The 19,127-nt window shown below is 45.1% G+C and overlaps 1 protein-coding gene across 5 annotated transcripts in view; it reads left to right on the top strand.

The window, feature by feature from the left end:
• Window positions 1–19,127, top strand: part of GPT2 (glutamic--pyruvic transaminase 2) — a 29,672-nt gene that overhangs the window by 623 nt on the left and 9,922 nt on the right. For 2 of the 5 annotated variants that reach the window (XM_087877296.1, XM_087877297.1), the window contains exons 2-5: window positions 429–482; window positions 519–811; window positions 15,407–15,496; window positions 16,955–17,063. In XM_087877296.1, coding sequence (XP_087733422.1) covers window positions 434–482; window positions 519–811; window positions 15,407–15,496; window positions 16,955–17,063 — 541 coding nt within the window. In that variant the 5' untranslated portion in view covers window positions 429–433. Of the gene's footprint in view, window positions 1–41; window positions 165–428; window positions 812–15,406; window positions 15,497–16,954; window positions 17,064–19,127 lie in introns of those variants that run through there. The other 3 variants (XM_034426446.3, XM_034426447.3, XM_087877295.1) reach the window with 2 other exon arrangements.

The following is a 19,127-nucleotide window of genomic DNA, read 5'->3' as shown; positions in this document are numbered from 1 at the left end:
GGTTGGGGGGGGGAAGAGGGAGGGTCGGGGGTCGTGTCGCTTCTCCTCCCTCCCCCTTCCCGGGTTTAATCTTCCCCGGTAAAGGAGAAGCTTTGTAGCTCAGGGTTGACGTGGTATAATAGCACTTAGATTTCTACACCGCTCCGTAGTGCTTTACACTTGTGGTAAGCGGTTTACACAGAATCAGCCTATCGCCCCCAACAATTTGGGGGTCCTCATTTTACCGACCTGGGAACGATGGAAGGCTGAGTCCCACCTTGAGTCGGTGAGGCTCGAACCCCTGGCCGTCAGCAGAAATGACAGGTCCTTGGTACTTTCTGAGCTGGGCTTGAATTTCCTGCAGACGTTTCAGGACCCAACGAGGTAACAGCATCAGGAGTGGATCGTAACCTTCTCCCCCTTTTTTTTTTTTGTCTCCTTCTCTAAAGGCACCATGCATCGCTTGTCGGGGCTGAGTAGGGAAGCCGCCGTCACTCCCCCTCGCCTCCCCGAGCGCCGAGCCGAGGCCGTGCGCTTCCTCGCCTGGCTGGCCACGGGCAAAGAGCCGCGCCGCCGACGGCCCCCCGTCAATGCCCCGCGCAGCGTCGGCCAGCCGCCGATGGGAACGGAGAGGCCAGCCCGGTTTGGGCTTGGGCTGGCCGGTTGGAGCAGCGCCGCCGCCGAAGCCCCCGCCCTGCAGCTGAAAGAGAAGGCGCCTCGCGAGAAGATCCTCACGTTAGAATCCATGAACCCGCAGGTCAAGGCGGTGGAGTACGCGGTGCGGGGGCCCATCCTCCTGAAAGCGGGCGAGATCGAGAAGGAGCTGCTGAAGGTAGCTGGGAATTGGATGGGTGGGAATCTATCATTGGGATGGGCTCTAATTTGGGAGTTGGGGGTTCCGGACAAGGTTTCCATGGGGGAGGGGGCGGTTTAGTTGGGTGGGAATCTATTATTGGGATGGGCTCTAATTTGGGGGTTCCGGACAAGGTTTCCATGTGAGGAGGGTTTGATGGTTGTTTGCACATCGCGGTAACCCAGGTTGCTGGAACGAGCCCCGAGTGACCGCGCTCACACAATACGCGAGTCCCTGTCCCGTAGCTTGCAAAACCGCAGTAGCCGAGCGCACCTAGGCTTTTAGGGCATGTTATGCCTTTCCCCAAACCTGGCGCCGTCCTTAGACGACTGAGCTTCGAATCCCGTACTGCCCCCGGTGGGCGATACTCGCGGGACTCCGACTTGGAGGCCCCCAGATGTGCATCGCGTGGGGAAGAGCCCGAGTGTCGTCCTGGCCGCCGCCCCTCGAGCCACTCTTGATTGGGGCAGGCGAAGTTGGCTGGCGGGCCGGAGAGGCAGCCTCCATGGCAAGGAGGGAGCCGATCTGGGGGACACCCCTGGCCTCGGTTCCTTAGAGAGAGTCGCTGGACAGCCTCTTGCAGGCACTGGGACCGAGTCTCTTAGGCGATTTTCCCTCTACCTCTGCCTTGGGAACTGAGCCCTCCTCTACATCCAAAAATCCTTTTTAAAAAACCAAAAAACCAGCTGAGATGATTTAGTCTGGAGACTAAAACATATGAAGAAGAGCCTTGGTAGTACAGTGGTTTAAGGCACCCTGTTATTAAGCTGGTTATTAAGACCAGCTGTCTGCAATTACTGCAGGTTCGAATCTCGCCAAGGCTCAAGGTTGACTCAGCCTTCCATCCTTTCTAAGGTAGGTAAATTGAGGACCCAGTTGTGGGGGCAATAAGCTGACCTTGCATAAATATACAAAAGGATGAAGGCTATTGCTGAGCACACTGTAAGCCGCCCTGAGTCTCCGGAGAAGGGCGGCATATAAATCAAATTAAAAAAAAAAAAAAGAAGGGTTGCATGAACCCTTCTTCATATGTTTTGGGTTGGGTATGGCTCAACCCAAAACATATGAAGAGTTGGGTATGGCCAGTCTAGAGAAAAGAAGGACTAGGGGGGACATGACAGCAGGATTCCAGTATTTTAGGAGCTGCCACAAAGAAGAGAGGGATCAACTTATTTTCCAAAGCACCAGAGGGCAAAACAAGAAAGAATGGATGGAAATTAATCAAGGAGAGAAGCAACCTGGAATGAAGGAGAAACTTCCTAAAACAGTGAGGACAATCAACCTGTGGAACAGCTTGCCTTCAGAAGTTGTAGGGGCTTCATCACTGGAGGTTTAAGAGACTGAACAGCCACTTGTCTGAAATGGTAGAGTCTCTTGCTTGAGCAGAGGGCTGGACTAGAAGACCTCCAAGGTCCCTTCCAGCTCTATTCTGATCAATCCTGTGTCAAGACACCCCTGGATAGAGCCCAGCGCTGCTTTCATTGCATGGATTAAGGCTGGGATGGCCGTGTCCTCTCTCGCTTCCAATTTGGTGGCTTTACTTACCCCAGTTTTCTTGCCCTGTAATATTTTTGCTAGGCAATTACGCAGGATTCGTTCTTTGAGAATAAACACCCTAGGGAAAAGCAAACAGCCACCTCCCGTCTTCTGGATCAGATCCTTGCATAAGAATGCAGTTGCATATTCCGTAGATATTTACTTTTCTTCTGATGCAATCTCAGGTTTCCTTATGTAACCATAGATAACAAGACTTATACTTTAGATCTTGTTTCAGTAAAAAGTTAACCCTGGTGAGGGGAGGGCGGACACTTCTTCCCCACTTGTGGCTTTTGCCCTTGAGTGTATTTCGCTTGGCTCTGTTAACGGAGATGGTTTTTCTAGAAAAAAAAAAATTGTTAAGAAATAATTAATTTGGATGAATCGTTTTTCTCAACACTGATTGAAGGTGCTGGTTATAACCTTTAAAGTCAGATAAGTTATGATTCATCGAGAACCTTGGAACACGGCTGTAGCTTTTTAAACCATTAATGGGACTTTATTTATAAACGTGTAGAAAATGGCCCAGATGGTTTTATGCCCTCTAGATAATATTTGAAAGTCAGTTTCCATAATAAGACAGTAGCAATCTACACATCTGCTGGGCACCGAGTGGAAAAAGTAGTAAACCAGCATTAAGGTCCCCACCCAGGGAATTTATTCCTGTGTAGGTGCCTCCATCGTGGTACACCAGGGTTCACATTAACCTCCAGCTGGCTAGATTCAGGGAACATACGTCAAAACCTTGATGGAAACTAATCAAGGAGAGAAGCAACCTGGAATTAAGGAGAAACTTCCTAACAAGGTCAATTAACTGGTGGAATTATTTGCCTCTGGAAGTTGTAGGCACTTCATCCCTGGAGGTTTAAGAGACTGAGCAGCCATGTGTCTGAAATGGTATAGGGCCGTGATGGCGAACCTATGGCACACATAGCCATATTGGTGGGCAGACGAGCTCAGCTCAGGAGGCCTGAAACGCAGTGGTGGGATTCAGCCGGTTCGCACCACTTCGGGAGAACCGGTTGTTAACTTTCTGAGCAGTTTGGCAAACTGGTGGTTGGAAGAAATCATTAGGGCAGAGAACCGGTTGTTAAAATACTTGAATCCCACCACTGCAGAAACGGCCTGTTTGCCAACTTCTGGTGGGACTGGAAGTTGGCAAATGGGCTGTTTCTGGCCTCCAGAGGGCCTCCGGGGGAATGGGGAAGGCCATTGTTGCCCTCCCCAGACTCCTAGAAAGGCTCTGGAGCTTGGTGAGAGAAAAATGGGCCTTCCGGGCCATTGCGTGCCAGGAGTGGGAGGAGCGGTGGTGGTGGTGTCATGCGCACATGCGCAGGGGCGGAGCGCATAGAATTATGGATGTGGGCATGAACGCACATGACCCCCCCCCACTCCTGGCATGCAATGGCAAAAAGGTTAGCCATCGCTGGTATAGGGTCTCCTGCTTGAGCAGGAGGCTGGACTAGAAGATCTCCAAGGTCCCTTCCGGCTCTATTCTGATTGATTGAAAACCAAGAGAGTTGTATAATAGGATAATATTTGTGAACGCAAATATACCCTTATGATTATTGCAGCACTCCTGTGATCATGTTATCAGAATTAAGGACCCTGGCAACCAGATTGTATTTTTAATGGTTATAGTGTGACATGATCACTATTTGCAACCTCACAAGCAAAGTCAGCGGGGGAAGCTGGAATTCATTTAACAACCGTGTGATTCACTTCACTTCGCCCCCAGCACGACTCACTCAGCTGTACCACTTAGCAACAGAAGCAGTTGTCATACTTTGAGGACTACCTGCCGATGGATCAGAAATTTGCAACCTTCCCAGGGGGCTTCTGACAATGGGGGTGGGGGATGGATTTCTTTAACAGCCATGTGATTCTCTTACATGACGGCGCAGTGGTTAGAATGCAGTATTCGAATCTCACCGGCTCAAGGTTGACTCAGCCTTCCATCCTTCCGAGGTGGGTAAAATGAGGACCCAGATTGTTGGGGGCAAGAGGCTGACTCTGTAAACCGCTTAGAGAGGGCTGTAAAAAGCACTGTGAAGCGGTATATAAGTCTAAGAGCTATTGCTATGGTAAAAATGTCATAAAATCAGGCATCATGACACACTGAATGACTGCAGCAGGGGGTCCAATCCCAATTGTGATTGAAGACAACCTGTAAATGCATCAGGAACTGCACTTAGTTCAGTCCATTTCCTCTGCTTGCCACTCTGCTGTTACCTGCCCCCTAAAATACTCACTGGGTTAGTGATTGCCCCACCCTCCCTGTTAGTTAACAGAGCCTTGACCCCTTCACCTTGACTCATGAGCTTGCTATGTTTGAAGGACTTGTGCATACAGATAAAGGAGTGTTCAAGCATGTGAATTCCCATCTGTTCGGTTTGAAGGCTCCTGATTATTGGCCCAGCACTGTTTGAGAGTGAGTTGACTTTAATTCTCTGGAGTTTACTTAGGGCTTCGGTCTTGTGACGCCGTCTTGATATTTATGCGCCAGGAAGAATTAACTTGGCTGAGCATTTTGTTCTAAACTGGATCACCTAATCCAACAATCTTAATATTGATCAGCAATCATTCTGAAGCCTAGAACTTGTTCCCTTGGCAGCCTTTCAGTGCATGGATTATGTTTGAAAGGCAGTCCGTTGGTACTTATTAACCATAGTCATCCGAAAGGATTTTGCACCTTAACTGTCAGTTGGATTTGTGCATCATGCTAAGCTAACATGCCACTGGATGGCTTGGACTTCATGTGCTGCAGGAACCCAAGCGTTAATGGTTTGCAAACCATGGTTTATGATTTAACCTGATATGAAGCCTAGATCATTGTCGGTTATTCCATAAAGGATGGCTTTAAAATGGCTAAACATGATGTGTGAGTGTAGTCAAGGATTTTGAGCCTCAAATAAATATATTTTTTTCCCTCAGTTTATCTACGTTTTGAAAAGACAGCATTAGTGGCGAAAGTCCAGGACAAATTACAAAGATATTCCCCCTTTTTAAAATTCATCGGGCAGGATGGAATGACTAGCAGTCTCTGTTCAGGCTGTCCCTATCTAAGAGCATCCACACTCCCAGAATTGTGTGTCAGTGTAAAATGAGACCGAGATATCCAAAAGTAGCAATTAATGTATTTACAAAAGCCTGGAAAAGTACAAACATGAAAAACAAGTTCCAGCAGGAAAATCTTGCTTTCATTTCTTGCTCTGCTGCTCAGTTTCTCCTTTCGGTAAAGCTAACGTTTTGTGTCAAAAGATTTTTGTGTACGTTTCAGCATTTGGAATCTACGGTTGACGCTGGACACATGGCCTATAGCTATGTAACAAGGGGTAGTGTTGCTTTTCCAGAGCTGGCTGCAACCTTCTCCAACCAGGAGCCCCTCAAAAGCATCATCCCAGCTTCCCAGCGTCTGTTAAAAATGTCGCTTATAATTTTTAAGGTAGCTGTTAATAGATGAACCTGTCTACTTAATGAAGGTCTTCCTGGGAAGTTCTTTTGCAGAGGCTCTACTGGACATGGTCTACTTGTAGGTCGGAATTCAGAAGATGAGTTCAAATCTTGCAGCATAAAATGGTTTGGTTGGTTTGACTTAACTATTCATTGAAAAGCTTACTAAAGAGCAGAGACATCACCCTGCCAACAAAAGCGCGTATAGTCAAGGCTATGGTTTTCCCACTTGCAATGTATGGCTGTGAAAGTTGGACCATAAAGGAAGGCTGAGCACCAAAGAATTGAGGCCTTTGAACTCTGGTGCTGGAGAAGACTCCTGTGAGTCCCTTGGACTGCAAGGCGATCAAACCGGTCAATCCTAGAGGAGATCAACCCTGACTGCTCTTCAGAAGGCCAGATCCTGAAGATAAAACTCAAATACTTTGGCCATCTAATGAGAAGGAAGGACTCACTGGAGAAGAATTGAGAAATTCTTGGGAAAAATTGAGGGCAAAAGTAGAAGGGGACAGAGAAGGAGGTGGCTGGATGGAGTCACTGAAGCAGTCAGTGTGAGATTAAATGGACTCCAGAGGATGGTAGAGGATAGGAAGGCCTGGAGGAACGTTGTCCATGGGGTCACGATGGGTCGGACATGACTTTGCAACTAACACCACCACCAACAACAACAACTTCATTGGAACCTAGCCTAGATGTTTCTAAACATGGTTTATAGTTTAGTACGCTATGTGGATCCAGCTAATGCCATCTATTGCATAGGACAATTAATAAATCTAGTTTTTATCTTTTTTCTTAAACAAAATGTTGTTTGGATCATGTCAGGTCCTTTGAGGACACATATGGAAGCGTGCCAAAAAAACATGTCTCAGCATAAATCCAAGGCCATCTTCCTGAATACGTAGCAGAGAAACAGATAATGGATTGTGGTATGTTGCCTTTGTTCCTTGTGTTATGGATTTGTTTTAAAAGTGAGATAAAGCATTTTCAGTCCAATCTATTATATTGCAATATTATTAATTTCGTTTTCAGGAGGATAACCAGGCCAGCAAGAACAAAATTAACAAATAGACTGATCATTTTGCATTATGTTAAATTGCAGTTGATTTAGTCATATGATTATTGAAAAATTGCAGAGAGCAATGATTCGCGCATATGCTGTGGCCCACAAACTACGGTGACTAGGTTCACACTATGGTTTAGCCCGCTGTAGAAATAACCTTGTAACACAACGAAGCTTTTGTGGATAGCAATCCAGTTCCAACTTTTGCTCTGTGAAGTTCTTGGGGCTCTCTGAGCTTGCTTTCTTTGGAGACGTTTCATTACCTAACTAGATAACACCATCAGTGCTGGAAGGGAATAGGATTTTCTCTCTTTTGCCCTACTCCTGGATACCATGAGGCTCTTGGTGATTAACAAGTGTTTTTTGTGGCGGTTCCTCAGCAGAAAAGCATGATAGATAGATAGATAGATAGATAGATAGATAGATAGATAGATAGATAGATAGAGATAGAGATAGAGATAGAGATAGATATAGATATAGATATAGATATAGATATAGATATAGATATAGCCAATTTATAGCAACTTGTCATCTCTGGTGATGCTTCTACCATATTTCCCCAAAAATAAAACCCTGTCTTATATTTTTTTGAACCCCGAAATAAGCGCTTGGCCATATTTTCAGGGACGTCTTATTATTTGGGGCGCGTGGCGCAAGACGAGACTCTTCTTGCCATCTTACCTGATTTCCAGCTCTGTCTCTCTAACCCTAACCAGAGGAAATGGCGGGGACTGGCTGCACATGCGTTTAAATATTTTCGAGGAGGGCTTATTTTCAGGAGGGGCTTATTTTAGCGCATGCACTCAAAAGCCCGATTGGGCTTATTATCCGGGGAGGTCTTATTTTCGAGGGAAACAGGGTAACTTCATGGTTTCCAGTGACATGAATTCAGTGCAATAAACCAAAAGACTTCGCAGAGCTCCGAGAGCCATTTACGATCTAACTTTTGGCTGTTCAACCTTCCCAGGTTGTGACTTCAGCACTATCACTTTGAATTACGCACAAGCCTTACTAGTGCAAACAACAGCCTGCAAAAATAAACAGACCTTGTTAACATCTGCAGAGTGATAACAAGAGATTTGGGTGTCAGTTGTTGGCAGACCTTCTTAGGAACAATTCCCACTGAGCTTTTTTCTCTCAGTTGATCTCTATAGGATGGATCTCTATGGCATGAATTATTGCGAATCATTTTTTTATTTTTTTTATTTGATTTATATGCTGCCCTTCTCCGGAGACTCAGGGCGGCTTACAACGCGTTAAGCAATAGCCTTCATACTTTTGTATATTTATACAAAGTCATCTTATTGCCCCCACAATCCGGGTCCTCATTTTACCTACCTTAGAAAGGATGGAAGGCTGAGTCAACCTTGAATCATAAATATTTCTTTGAGCAGTCAGTCCCATTGAACTAAATGGGCATTGCTTCTTAGTGGAGACTTCAAAGTTGACGTTAACTGGAGTTAACGGTATGAACCAGTTGCCAAGCATCTGAAATTTGATTGCACGATTACGGGAAGGCTACAAAGGTTGTAACTGTGAAAAATGGTCGTAAGTCACTTTTTCAGTGCCATTGTAACTTTGAATGGTCACTAAATGAACTGTTGTAAGTCAGGGACTACCTGAATTAAGCCACAGATTCACACTTGTCATCACAGTTGGGTCCGAACCTTGACCTCTCTCTAGATCAGCAGTTTCCATGCCCCGCTGATCTCACACTGCTTCCTTCAGACCTTCCATGGTCATCCTGGTGTCCTCCTTATTTTTATTTTTATTTTTTTTATTTTAATTTGATTTATATGCCGCCCTTCTCCGGAGACTCAGGGCGGCTTACAATGCGTTAAGCAATAGCCTTCATACTTTTGTATATTTATACAAAGTCAGCTTATTGCCCCCACAAACTGGGTCCTCATTTCACCTACCTTAGAAAGGATGGAAGGCTGAGTCAACCTTGAGCCTGGTAAGATTCGAACCTGCAGAAATTGCAGGCAGCTGTGTTAATAACAGGGTGCATTAAACCACTGTACTACCAAGGCTCCTCCTCTTTCATAGTGTCCAGCCAGCAGCTAAGAGGGAACCCCCTTCTCCTTTTTCCACAGACCACTCCTAGTATGATTGACTTTTCAAGTGAGTCAGCTCTAATGACATGACAACACTTTACATAATCCTGATTTACTGTATCAACTACCGTTGCGGACAGTAGTTAAAGCATGTCATGGCTTAGGACCATGATGGCGAATCTATGACACGCATGACAGAGGTGGCACGCAGAGCCCTCTCTTTGGGCACATGCGCCGTCGCCAGCTGGTCTTCTGGTGCTTGCCAGACAGGTGGTTTTTGGAGGCGCCGGAGCACCAGAAAATGATCCGAAAAATGGCCTGAAAACAGCCCCAAAAAGAGGACATTTTGGGGGCCGTTTTCAGGCCTTTTTCAGACTGTTTTTCGGGGCCAAAAACGGTCCCTAAAACGGCCAAAAAACAGGCATTCACACCCCCACCAGCTGGTCTTTGGGTTTCTGATGCTCTGGCGTGTGCGAAGATCAGCTGGCTGGCATGCATGCACATGCCGGAAATTTGAAGATCAGCTGGCTGGTGCTTGCGCCAGTCAGCTAGACTTTGTGTTTCTGGTGCTTTGGCACACACGCATACACGCACGTTCCGGTTTGGGCACTCGGTGCCGAAAAGGTTCGCCATCACTAGCTTAGCATGTTCTATGAACCCAACCAATATTTTACGATTTTAAGTAAAATGCTAAATGTGTTCTGTCAAGATCTACTGTACCTATATATATATATTTTTCCTGGCGAGATGGACAACGTAGGCCTTTAATCAATCAATACATTTTTAAAGTGGAGCTTTCTTAGCAGCTGGCGCTTAAGTGGAAATACCAGAATGAAAAAGCAAAAAAATAAAAATAATAATTGTGGTTTAGGCTTTCGCTGCTGGAGATGGGAAGATGTTCAGCTGCTGACTTTCCACTTGCCTTTCACCCAGGAACCCCACAAGGAGAAAAATTGGCAACCTACTGCACAGAGTTTGTTGTTCTTTGCAAAAAAAAGAGATTTCATAAATGAAATTAGTTCTCCAAATTGTGCTGAACTTCACATTCCTTTTTTTTTTGGATGGCCTTTAGACTCTTGGTCCTGCTGTTCTTACAGTGATGGGGGAAGAAGACAAGTTGCATTCTTTGCTAGAATTTGCTTAGATTTCGGGGTGGAGGCACATGTCTTTAGGATCTTCAGTCTTGCATCTGTGGCAGCCGGGTGGGCTTCAAAAATTTTAGCAAGGGGTTCTCTGCCTGATTGCTGGGTGGGTGTGGCCATGGTGGGTGTGGCTAGTTGGCCTCCTGCACCACAGCAAGGGGGGGATTGCCCTCCCTGGGCTCTGGAGGCTTTCCTTGAGCTTCCAGGAGGGTGAAAACGGCCTCCCCAGGCTCCGGAGGCCCTCTGGAGGCCGGAAACAGGCCCGTTTCTGGCCTTCCCGAACTTCCGGTAGTCCTGTTTTTCACCCTCCCCAAGCCTCCGCGCATGCCCTGCACTTACCTGTATCCAAAATGGACCACGTGGGGACTCCTGGGAGGGGCCAGCCAGGAGTGGGATTTGGGGGTTCTCCGAACTGCACAGAATCTTAGCTAGAGGTTCTCCCAAACCCGTACGAACCCCCAGCAGGCCACCCCTGGTGGCAGCCCTTGCCTTAAACTGCAACCATGCATCCTTGGGTGTCATGTTTTTCTTTGGGGGAGAAAAACATTCTCCTGATTCCAACCTTTGTACTTCTTAACGGGAGACCAAAAAAATAGCTCAGCTTTTATATCATGAATAACTTTGAACAATCTGATAGAATTACTGTAAAAACATCTCCTGCTCTCTTTTAGATATTGCTGTTTTGCATAATGTTCCTTCCCCCCCCCACTCTTTTTTAAAGAACATCAAAGGAATGCTTGATTGCAGATGATTATTGTCAGCCAGGTGTTCTCTTATTTGATTTTGGCGGGTGCAATTTTCTGCAATAGGGTTTGATGTTCTCAGTGTACACCTACCTCGGTGTGTATTTTGTATCGTGTAAAGGCAGAAACAAGCAGGGTACAGTGCAATGTTAGAAGAAAAACATGAGATTTATCCTTGAAAGCGTTTTCCTTTATTCCTTTTATAAATTAAAAATGCATATCTTTCCATGTTTCATCTTCCAGATTAAATGTCTATTTTGATTGGCCCCAATTATGTCTGCAATATATTCTTGTATTTCTTTAAGAAAGAAATATCTTTCATGTTCAGCCTGGAAGGAAAGAATGAAGTCCTTTGGTATCAAAGTTAAGACTTCCTGGGGAGTCACAAAAGTCCAGGATTAATGAGAATGAATTGGTAGAGTTTAGAATAGAATAGAATAGAATAGAATAGAATGGAATGGAATGGAATGGAATGGAATGGAATGGAATGGAATGGAATGGGAGAAGAGAAGAGAAGAGAAGAGAAGAGAAGAGAAGAGAAGAGAAGAGAAGAGAAGAGAAGAGAAGAGAAGAGAAGAGAAGAGAAGAGTTGGAAGGGACCTTGGAGATCTTCTAGTCCAACCCCCTGCCCAGGCAGGAAACCCTACACCACTTCAGACAAATGGTTATCCAATCTCTTCATAAAAACTTCCAGTGTTGGAGCATTCACAACTTCTGGAGGCAAGTTGTTCCACAGATTAATTGTTCTAACTGTCAGGAAATTTCTCTTTAGTTCTAAGTTGCTTCTCTCCTTGATGAGTTTCCACCCGTTGCTTCTTGTCCTACCCTCAGGTGCTTTGGAGAAGAGCTTGACTCCCTCTTCTTTGGGGCAGCCCCTGAGATATCGGAGCACTGCTATCATGTCTCCCCTAGTCCTTCTTTTCATTAAACTAGACATACCCAGTTCCTGCAACCGTTCTTCATATGTTTTAGCCTCCAGTCCCCCAATCATCTTTGTTGCTCTTCTCTGCACTCTTTCTAGAGTCTCCACATCTTTTTTACATCGTAAAAAAGTTTAAATTAGCATCCTGGTGTCTCTCATTTGTTGACTTCTGTAGGATTGCTTCATGTAGGATGGCTAAACCCATCAGGGAAAAGCACTGTGATTTTTGCGTAGTGTTACATCCAAACCAGAGTTTTTTATTTATCCTCTGAATCAGAATTGGAGCCGAGGTTTTGGTTCACAATTCTGACTTGTTAGAGAACAAACAATAGCATCGAAGTTAAAAATAAAGTTTTGGAGACTGAAAGATGTGCTTCTCTCTTTTCCTGCTCTAGATTGCTTGTGATAGTATCAGTTATGTTATTCAGGTTATGTTTACACCATCTGGTATTTATGCATGTTCAGTCTTTCCCTCCAGTTTCTAAGATTGCCACCCCCATGGGTTGAAATATCATGTAATGTTGTGTTTAAACAGGTTTGTTTGGTTTGTTTGAGTAAGCCTCCAAATTCAGGAATGTGGGTTAGAATTTGCATCGCCTTGTTTTGGAAGGGTTTCCTCAAACGATCATTTGCTGTATGTGATGAAACTACAGTTTGCTGCAAATAAAGAGTTAATTGGGCCTGTATTGTAAGAAGGAGAAGGTAGAAAACTAAAACTTAGAAGAGAGAAGAACAAGAAAAGGCAGTTGGAAGGGGAAGAGGAAATGGTATATAAATAGGCAATATATAAATTTGTGGTCCTTGTAAAGGAGTTCATCTTCCTTCTGCAAATAAATTTTGTTTTATGGACGTGAAGGGAAATGATTTACCTCCTGCAATAACCATTCAGATCTGAAGTTGTTACTGCGGTGAACTTGTTCTCATCGTAAAAGAGAGATAAAGTGGTACCTTATATATATATTTTATACTACACCAGCAGTAGAAGAACCAATAAGCAAGACAGTCAACTCTAGCTTTATAATTTCGGGATGGCATCAGTGAGATTTTAAAGCACATTTATGCTCCAAATAATCCTAGAGCAGGGGTCTGCAACCTTAAACACTCAAAGAGCCATTTGGACCCGTTTCCCACAGAAAAGAAAACACCGGGAGCCACAAAATCCTTCCCATGCCTGACTATTTCTTGAGAGGCCACAAAACTAGCATATGTAGTTGAATTAAGCGTTCTGTTTTCTTCTGAAACTTTTCTTGGATTATATCCATGGTTATTGAAAAGCTCAATAAATCATGTGCCGGCAGGTTTCGCACATTGGCGGTTGTGACACATATTTTGAATGACAGGGAGCCGCAGCAGAGGCCACATGCGGCTCCAGAGCCGCAGGTTGCTGACCCCTGTCCTAAACATTATGCCATTTCTTATCATGGAAATCTGGTTCTGCCATGTTGTATAACAACATCTAACTGTCAATTGCATGGACTGTCTTGATTTTAGCACCCATATGCTTTTGAATATTATTCTCCTGAAGTAGTATGGAAAAAAACCAGCACAATCATATCCTGTTCTAGTCTACTGAACATCAGCTGATTGACTGCTGTGAGAAGTTGGGCTAAATGGACTTCTGGACTTAAGACCAACAAGATGTCTGGTTTATCAAACCAGGATGTTATTAAACCAAGCATGGAAGGGGGAAAGGATGTACAAGGTTCATAAACGTGATGTCCAAATATACCCAGGACTTGCCTATGGCCTCTTATGTTATCAGTGGCCCTTTTCAATGCATTTCCTAAGGTGACAAAGCACGAACAATGAACTTTATATGTCCTACATTGACCGACTCTATAAACCACTTAGAGAAGGCTGTAAAGCACTATGAAGTGGCCTATAAGAAGGGCTATTAAGGAAAAATAATAAAATATGTTTATTTTAAAAAGCTGCTTGACTTTATTTGCTTTTAAGGCCACGGGTATTGATTCAAGTCAGAATAGAGCTGGAAGGGACCTTGGAGGTCTTCTAGTCCAACCCCCTGCTTAAGCAGGAGACTCTATATATCGTTTCAGCAAGTGGTTGTCCAGTCTCTTCTTAAAAACCTCCAGTGATGAAGCACCGCAGTTTCTGCAGGCAAGCTGTTCCACTGATTAACTGTTCTCGCTGTTAGGAAGTTTCGCCTTAATTCAAGATTGCTTCTCTCCTCGATTAGTTTTCATCCATTGTTTATTAGTGCATTGGAAAATAAGTTGACCTCGTCTTCTTTGGGACAGCCTCTCAGATACTGGAATACTGCTACCATGTCACCCCTAGTCCTTCTCTTTAGACTAGACCTACCCTGCAACCGTTCTCCGTATGTTCTAGTTTCCAGGCCTTGAATCATCTTAGTTGCTCTTCTCTGCACTTTTTCCAAAGCCACAATATCGTTTTTGTAATGTGGTGTCCAAAACTGGATGCAATATTCAAGATCTTGGTTTTAACTAAGGTTTTCTAAAGTGGTACTAATATCAGCCGGTCTATACAGAGCCAGGAATCCTGGCCACTGTTTCTGTGATTTGTCACATTCTTGGCATTTATTTACTTTTTAAAAATATTTTTTTATTGGTTTTCTCTTTACGTACAATATGTGCTTAATGAACAGCGTACTGTCTGAGTCAATTCTTTTACAAAGCAATACTTCTTAAGTTCCTAATTTCTACCCCTGTTAATAACAATAAAAGAGTTGAAAGGGACTTTGGAGGTCATCTAGTCCAACGCCCTGCTCACGCAGGAGACTTGTACTAGGGATTCGAACTGCCGAACTGCCAACCTTTCTGATCAACAAACTCAGTGTCTTAGTCCAACCATTGATAAAACAAATCCCAAGTTCTAAAATATTCTGTGTCTTCTTTTTCTTTTGTCTTCAGTGTTAATCTGTCCATTTCTGCACAGTCCAAGATTTTTTTTTTAATTATATCTTCTTCCATAGGTGTTTCCTCACTTTTTCCTCACATTTTTTCCCCCTCCCATTGGAAAAACACATTCTTAGCATTTAGGTGTGGCTGCCTTTGTCCTTTATAAAGAGTGCCCTGTGTAACAATTTCAGCTGTTATGACTTTTTCATAAAGCCATAATCATCCAGGGATATTGAAAACAGCTTTAGGAAAGGAGGAGAGAACACGTGATGTGCAAGTACCGTGTTACTAATGCCTGTCTTAAGGACCGATCCTCAAACACTTTAAGTGATCTGCATAAAAGAGAAGGTTGGAACGGCTGATCGGTTTTGTGTCCTCAGTGGGTAAGACGCTGAGCTTGTCGATCAAAAGGTTGGCAGTTCAGCGGTTCGAATCCCTAGTGCCATGTAACGGGGTGAGCTCCCGTTCCTTGTCCCAGCTTCTGCCAACCTAGCAGTTTGAAAGCACATAAAAAATGCAAGTAAAAAAATAGGGACCACCTTTGGTGGGAAGGCAACAGCGTTCCATGCGCCTTTGGCATTTAGTCATGGCAACCCCATGACCACGGAGACGTCTTTGGACAGCGCTGGCTCTTTGGCTTTGAAACAGAGATGAGCACCGTCCCCTAGAATCGGGAACGACTAGCATGTATGTGCCAGGGGAACCTTTACCTTTACCTAGTTGTGTTGGGTTCTACAAAGCTTGGATTCGCTGCGTAACAGCTTTGCTTTTTCTCCCTTCAGGGTATCAAAAAGCCTTTCACGGAAGTCATCAAGGCCAACATTGGTGATGCTCACGCCATGGGACAGCAGCCCATCACCTTCCTTCGACAGGTAGGAAGACCCTGCTGGAGGAAGACTAGACTTGAAGAAAGGCAATTGAAGTCATAAGGTTATCCCGAAGTGGACAGCCGTGTCCGGTTTCTGCAAACTGGAAATTAAAGCAAGGAAAGGGAAAAAAATATTCAAGCTGCTCACCTGGATATATATATATTTTAAGAGATCAGGAGGGATACCTGTTGTGGCCCGTCAGCAGCCAGCAGAGCTGGTGGCAGACTCAGACAGTGAAGAGGTTGGGAAGGAACATGGGCCAGTCCTGAAGTCTGGGGAAGGCTCTAATGAGGGCTCTGCATCGGAGGCAGAGAGGGGGCCAGGGCCGTCTAACAGTTGTCAGCTGCCTTCAGAGTCGGACTTCAGTGGGGCAGAAGGACAGCTGGAGCCTGTTCCCAGTGTGCGCATGCACAGAGCTGCCAGGAGAAGGGAACAGCTAAGGAACAAGGGTCGATTCAGGAGTAAGGCCACAGGTGGACAGTGAATGGCCCCTCCCAGAGGGAATAAAGAGGCGCGAAAGGGGAGTGGAGTTTACAGGAGACAATTAGTTCACTTAATTGGTTCGTGACTCTCAGAGACTCTTTGTCAAGTTTTGAAGATATCGGCCTGGCAGCTCTCCAAGCCAGATAAGGTCTGTGACTGCAAATTCTCCCTTGAAAGACTTTGCTGGATGTGAATGAGAGGAATTCACAGTCACTTAATAAAAAGGGTTTTTTGTCGGGACAAGGAGTCTGCTTCATGCTCTTGGGTCAGAACAAGATCATCCAGATAGCAAGCACTTGTGGGATGTTGGGGTGTGTGTCAGAAATGCACTGGAGGGTGTCAGAGAGCTGAGCAAATTGGAGCAAAAGTATGATCGCCAAGTACCTGAGAAACAAGCACCCTGCCATGCTACCTTTGAAATAATAACATTATTGATAGTAACAGTACAGGTAGTTCTCGACTTACGACCACGATACAGGCTAAAATATCCCCTGCTAAGTAAGACAGTATTACGTGAGTTTTGCCCCATTGTACAACCTTTTTGCCACAGTTCTTAAGCAGTTGTTAACTGAATCCTGCAGTCATTAAGTGAATTGGGTTCCCCCCCCATTAACTTTGCCTGTCCAAAGGCAGCTGGGAAGGTTATACGTTGTGATCACCTGACCCTGGAACAGTGCAACTGTCATAAATACATGCCAGTTGCCAAGCACCTGAAGTTTGATCATATGACCGGGGGGGGGGGGTTGCTGCTGCAGCAGTCCTAAGTGTGAAAAATGTTTTCCTAAGTCCATTTTTTTCAGGGCCGTTGTTGTAGCTTCAGATGGTCACTAAATGAAGAGTTGTAAGTCGAGGACTTCCCGTAGAGCGAAATTGGAATCATTTGATAGATTGCTCTAATAGTTAGGTATAAATCTGTGTCCTGTGGAATTCATCTCTTTTCGTGTGTGTGTTTTTTTTGGGGTGTGTGGGGCGATGTAGGTGGTGGCGCTTTGCACTTATCCCATCCTGCTGGACAGCCCCAGTCTCCCGGAAGACTCCAAGAAGAGGGCAAGACGGATCTTGCAAGGCTGTGGAGGCAACAGCTTAGGTATTTCGATCCCTTTTTCACATTAGCTCCTGGCTGACTCTGTTGGCGGTCATTCGGGACTCTTAAATTGGGGGAATAGAAGATCTGATTTCTGCTGGATAGAAACTCTCTCTTTGGCCTAGATCCGTGATGGCGAACCTATGGCACGCGTGCTGGACATGGGCACACAGAGCCTTCTCTCCAGGCACGCCGGCCATCACCTGTTGCCCTTCCGGGTTCCAGCGCGCACATGCGCCAGCTGGTCTTTGTACACATGGGAGCGCCGGAAACTGGAAGAGCAGCTCCCTGGCCAGCTGGTCTTCGTGCGCGTATATGTGCCAGGGAGCTGCTCTTCCAGTTCCTGGCGTTCCCATGCGTGTGCGTCAAGGAGCTGCTCTTCCACTTTCTGCCACTCCCCCACGCATGTGTGCGCGCTCCTGTTTCGGCACTTGGTGCCGAAAAGGTTCGCCAACACTGGCCTAGATGCAGCTTGAAAATAACCAGATTTTTAATTGATAATTATTTAGTACAGTAGTGTTCTTTTGTTTTCTTCCATTTTCCTTCCTGTTTTACCGTTTTCCCCCCATTTCTTTTCACCTTGCAGTTGTTTCATTTCTTATTGCTTGCGACACGATGAACCAATTTGAATACGATCTCTTAGCTCAGGGGTCTGCAACCTTAAAACACTCAAAGAGCCATTTGGACCCGTTTCCCACAGAAAAGAAAACACCGGGAGCCACAAAACCTGGGTGGGGGTGGCCAACTCGATGTCACTCACTTCCATCAGTCACATGACACCCCCCCCCCAGCTACACCTACCCAGCCGGTCATTAGGGCAGAGAACCAGTTGTTAAAAAACACCGGGAACCACCAAACCCTTTTGTCATTTCTCTCTCTCCCCTCCTTCCCCTCTCTCTCTCCCTCTCTCTCCCTATCTCTTTATGTCTCTCTCTCTTCCCCTCTCTCTGTGTCTCTCTCTCTCTGCCCTGGCCGCTTCTCCATCCCCCACCGTCACCTCCATCCCCCACCGTCACCCTTACCTTCTCACGCCAGGCGAGGAGCGGGGCCAGCCAGTGGTGGGATCACCCGACAGGGAGCCACAGCAGAGGGCCCAAAGAGCTGCATGCGGCTCCGGAGCCACAGGTTGCTGACCCCTGCCTTAGCTAAATAATTTGTCTGCCATCTGGGGAATTCTGGGAGTTGAAGTCCTCACATCTTAAATTGGCCAAGCTAAGGGATCATATCCGAATTGGTTTATCGTGTCGCAAGGTTGAGAAACATTGCTAGAGAGTGATGTGTTATGCTCCTCATTATCAACATCAATTCAAGATGTTCCTGGGTCATTGGGTCTAGAAAAGAGTTAAGCTAATAATTTACTGTCAGAAATATTTAGAAATTTTCCAGTGGAAATGTGTCGCAGTTTAACATTAACCACAAATGAAATACACCTTTCCAATCTCAAACTGGAAAACCAAATGTTAACTGAGATGAATGAGAGCAGCAACAAGGCCAGTCTATCTGAGTCTCTTTTTCCGTCTAGTCGTTCACCCAGTTCCTTATGTTCACACATATTTTTCTAAGTTTCCTTAATAACATTTAAAACTCTAAAACTAGTTCAACTTGATATATAAGGAAGTATAATTGGGCAACGCTGATACAATATGTATATGCTGAGGTATGTGGCGTCTTCATGTCTGAAAAACATGAATTTTTTGGCCTGCAAGGTTGAGCCTCCTGGGATTATTGGAGATGCTTTGATCAATGCATCTTGGCATTGATCACCCTGATATCAACAAAAAAAACCCATGTAATTATTTTGATATGAGAAAAGGATGTCCTTGGTCCTTGTCATTATGGCAGAGCCATCTTTGGTGAATCTCTCTGCAGTCTCGAGTGTTTTAAAAAAAAAATCATTCCAAATACATTCCAAAATTCCGAGATCCAGACAGTATCAGAGAGTGCATAGAAAAGTTGAAACACTCACAAAAGGAATATCTCTGTGGCCCTGGTTTTTTAAAAAAGCACCTTACAAGATATAATTGAACCATAAATCGGAACATCAGCTTTCTTCAAATTGTTATTCAA

Source organism: Pantherophis guttatus, chromosome 11, assembly GCF_059756535.1.
Source record: "Pantherophis guttatus breed Tessera chromosome 11, ASM5975653v1, whole genome shotgun sequence".
NCBI classification, from domain to species: Eukaryota; Metazoa; Chordata; class Lepidosauria; order Squamata; family Colubridae; genus Pantherophis; species Pantherophis guttatus.
This window is presented reverse-complemented; position numbering and strand designations above follow the sequence as displayed.